The sequence below is a fragment of the Medicago truncatula genome, chromosome 5 (assembly GCF_003473485.1).
Source record: "Medicago truncatula cultivar Jemalong A17 chromosome 5, MtrunA17r5.0-ANR, whole genome shotgun sequence".
Classification (NCBI taxonomy): domain Eukaryota; kingdom Viridiplantae; phylum Streptophyta; class Magnoliopsida; order Fabales; family Fabaceae; genus Medicago; species Medicago truncatula.
This window is the reverse complement of record NC_053046.1, coordinates 27,356,950-27,360,331: the sequence shown is the minus strand read 5'-3', so window position 1 is coordinate 27,360,331 and position 3,382 is coordinate 27,356,950. Positions and strand designations below refer to the sequence as shown.

Below are 3,382 nucleotides of genomic sequence, written 5' to 3'. Positions count from 1 at the left end.
TTTTAAGCAGAAAGGGGTGAGATTTCATAACAAAATAATGTTAATCAAAGTAATTCGAATCATAATTAACATTAACATCATAATCATTCTTGGATAACTTTGCATATTCAAATAACAAGTATCACGTATTCACATATTCAATAAACAAATATCACGTATTCACATATTCAATAAACAAGTATCACGTATCCACATATTCAATAAACAAATATCACGTATTCACATATTCAATAAACAAGTATCACGTATCCACATATTCAATCGTCATCAACAACATAGCATTATGGACATGACAATGTGACAATACTCTTAGACTATGTGACAATGTGACATAGCATTATGGACATGACAATCGTCATCAATTACATAAATGTACCATACATTAATCATACTCAATCAATATCAACATATCTTAAACAGCTTTACAGACTGCACTTAACGTCATCATTAGGTCTTATTATCATAAGGGGGTTCGCTCTTGATCAAAACGTGCGACACAGATCGCACAAACACTCATAACACTCAAGGCTGGAGGTGCTCGCGAGGCGAGAGTTCTTGCTCGCCATGGCGAGTACTAAACAATTCCCAAACAAAAGTTGTTCTGGGTCTAATCTTGCCCTACATTCATTCCTAATCATTACTAGGTATGTTCAGGCATTCTAAGGCATTCAAGGTCCAACTAAAAAGTCGAAAATACAAAATCTAACATGCTCTCTGCCTTAGCTCGCTATGGCGAGTAAGGTTGCTCGCAATGGCGAGCGATACCAAAAGCACTCGCGAGGCGAAGGGAAAGGGCTCGCGAGGCGAGCGATGAAGATCATCACTCGCGAGGCGAGGATCATAGCTCGCCGTGGCGAGCGATGAATGTCGCTACGGCCAGACTTTCTAAATTCACAAAAACTCGACGATTCACATGGTTCTAAGCTTGTTTTTGATTCCAAAGTTCGTCCTAAACATTATCTAAGGTCTAGGAACACTTTCTACATCAATTAAACCAATTCTCACCGTTTGATCATCAATTCTAAGGTTTTGACCTAGTTTTCGTTTTCTCCAATTCAATCCTAATTCTTGTTAACTAATCATCAGAATCACATTCAATTAACAATACTGAGTTATTAGTCTCACCCTTACCTGGTTATGAAGAAATCGCAGCCCTCTCTATGCTCTTCTCCCTTCTATGCTTTTTCTCCCTTTTCCAAAAGTTTTCACGTACAATGAGTTTCTAAAATATTAGGTCTTCTATTTATATCTCTTCCTAATTACTTATCTTATCTCACTTTCTCCCCCAAAACTATCTAAAATATCAAAACAACCCTTAACTAAATATTTTATATTATTTTTAAATCTTTATTTTATTTAACAATAAAATAATTCTCATATCCTTATCTAATCTTCCAAAACTCATAACTTATCACGTCATCGATCAAATCATTCAAATCATCGTAAATCATCAAAGCATACCAAGAAAGGATTCATCCCTATGTCGTCAGGAATAAATCTATCAAAGACTCAATCCCCTTCGACTGATGAAGAAAGGGATCGAATGCGTGATATTCCATATGCTTCAGCAATTGGTTCTATCATGTATGCTATGATATGTACTCGACCAGATGTCTCGTATGCTTTAAGTGCTACGAGCAGATACCAGTCTAATCCTGGCAACGATCATTGGATTGCTGTCAAGAATATCCTTAAGTACTTGAAAAGAACTAAGGATACCTTCTTGATCTATGGAGGTCAAGAAGAGCTCTCTGTAATTGGTTACACTGATGCTAGTTTTCAGACCGATCATGATGATTTTAAATCGCAATCTGGATATGTGTTTTGCTTAAATGGCGGTGCTGTGAGCTGGAAAAGTTCAAAGCAAGAAACAGTCGCTGATTCTACAACCGAAGTCGAGTATATTGCTGCATCCAATGCCGCAAAGGAAGCTGTTTGGATTAAGAAATTCATTTCTGATCTTGGAATAGTTCCAAGTATTGTGGATCCCATTGAATTACTATGTGATAACAATGGAGCAATCGCACAAGCCAAAGAACCTAGATCTCACCAGAAATCCAAACACATACAAAGGCGTTATCATCTTATTCGAGAGATTATCGAAAGAGGAGATGTTAAAATATGCAAAGTACCAACATTAGACAATGTTGCTGATCCACTTACTAAAGCTCTTGCCCAGCAGAAGCATGATGGTCATACTAGATCTATGGGTACTTCCCACTATGTCTTCAACATTAGACAATGTTACCTCAACTAGCAAATGCGTACTTCCCACTATGTCTTCAACCTTGAAACTCCACCTCAACAGGTAGATCATGAGTATTGTTGCCTCCGCCTCTCTAGACTGATCATGAGTATTCTTACCACCGCCTCTCCAGGCTGATGTTGAGTGTTTAACGTCTCTCCAGACGACCACCGCTCCACTAGGCATCAATCCCAAGGTGAGACACATCACCTTCTTCATCCTCCAAACAACACCACACTTAATGTTCTCCAAATCACCAATGATTTTGTTGAACTCCACAAGTAGCTCCATGATAGCCTTTGACTTTACCATCTTGAATGAGTAAAGTTGTTGCTTTAGGACTTTCCAATGAGCCAAAGACTTTGTAATATACAAATATTCGAACTTTGACCACATCGATGCTGCGGTTGTTTCCATTGCTGCTTCTCTCGAAACTTTATACCCGAGGCACAAGACAATGGCACTCCTGGCCTTGTCCACCATCTCGGTCTTCTCCGCTCGTGACATGGTGACCGGTAACGAACCTTCACCCTTCAAAGCTTTCTCACACTTTTGTTGTATTAACACGGCTTCCATCTTTACCTTCCATAACCCAAAATTGTTATCTCCGGTAAACTTCTCAATATCCCACTTTGAACCCATGTTACTGTTGGTGTAAGCCCTAGAGGCCAATAGTTTATGTTAAACCTATCTTATGTATCATGACTTTTATTATTGAATAATATATGGCACTCTTTATTATATTTAGATAATGTTAATAAAGTCCTTAGAATAGATAGTTCGTGTAATAATATATTAAGTGTGACTTAATCATGAGATTACATTATCTTAAAGAACGCTATTCTTAAATATATCCGTAGTCGAAGCTTTAATATGAATAAAGGATAATAATAAAGCGTCGAGACTATTATGTATGTAGACTGATGACCGCATCTCATGGGTCATAGATATGAGATATCAAGTCTATACATAGATATAAATATTAGGAGTAATATTTATATTGGATTGACCCACCGTGAGAATACTACATAGTAAGTTATGAAATTGTCATAAGATATTCTCACAATGATAATAATGTATATCGCTCTTACACCTGAAACCACTATGATCCCTAGATGTGGACTCAAGTGCTTTGTT

General features: G+C 37.4%; 1 protein-coding gene across 1 annotated transcript; it reads left to right on the top strand.

Moving 5' to 3' along the window:
• Positions 1-1,480: 1,480 nt before the first annotated feature.
• LOC120580671 (secreted RxLR effector protein 161-like) lies at positions 1,481-2,257 on the top strand. The gene has a single exon (XM_039834710.1). The coding sequence runs from the start codon at positions 1,481-1,483 to the stop codon at positions 2,255-2,257; it is 777 nt and encodes a 258-aa protein (XP_039690644.1).
• Positions 2,258-3,382: the final 1,125 nt, after the last annotated feature.

Coding starts and splice junctions, on each gene's coding strand:
- LOC120580671 (XM_039834710.1), top strand. CDS start 1,481: ATGTCGTCAGGAATAAATCTATCAAAGACTCAATCCCCTTCGACTGAT.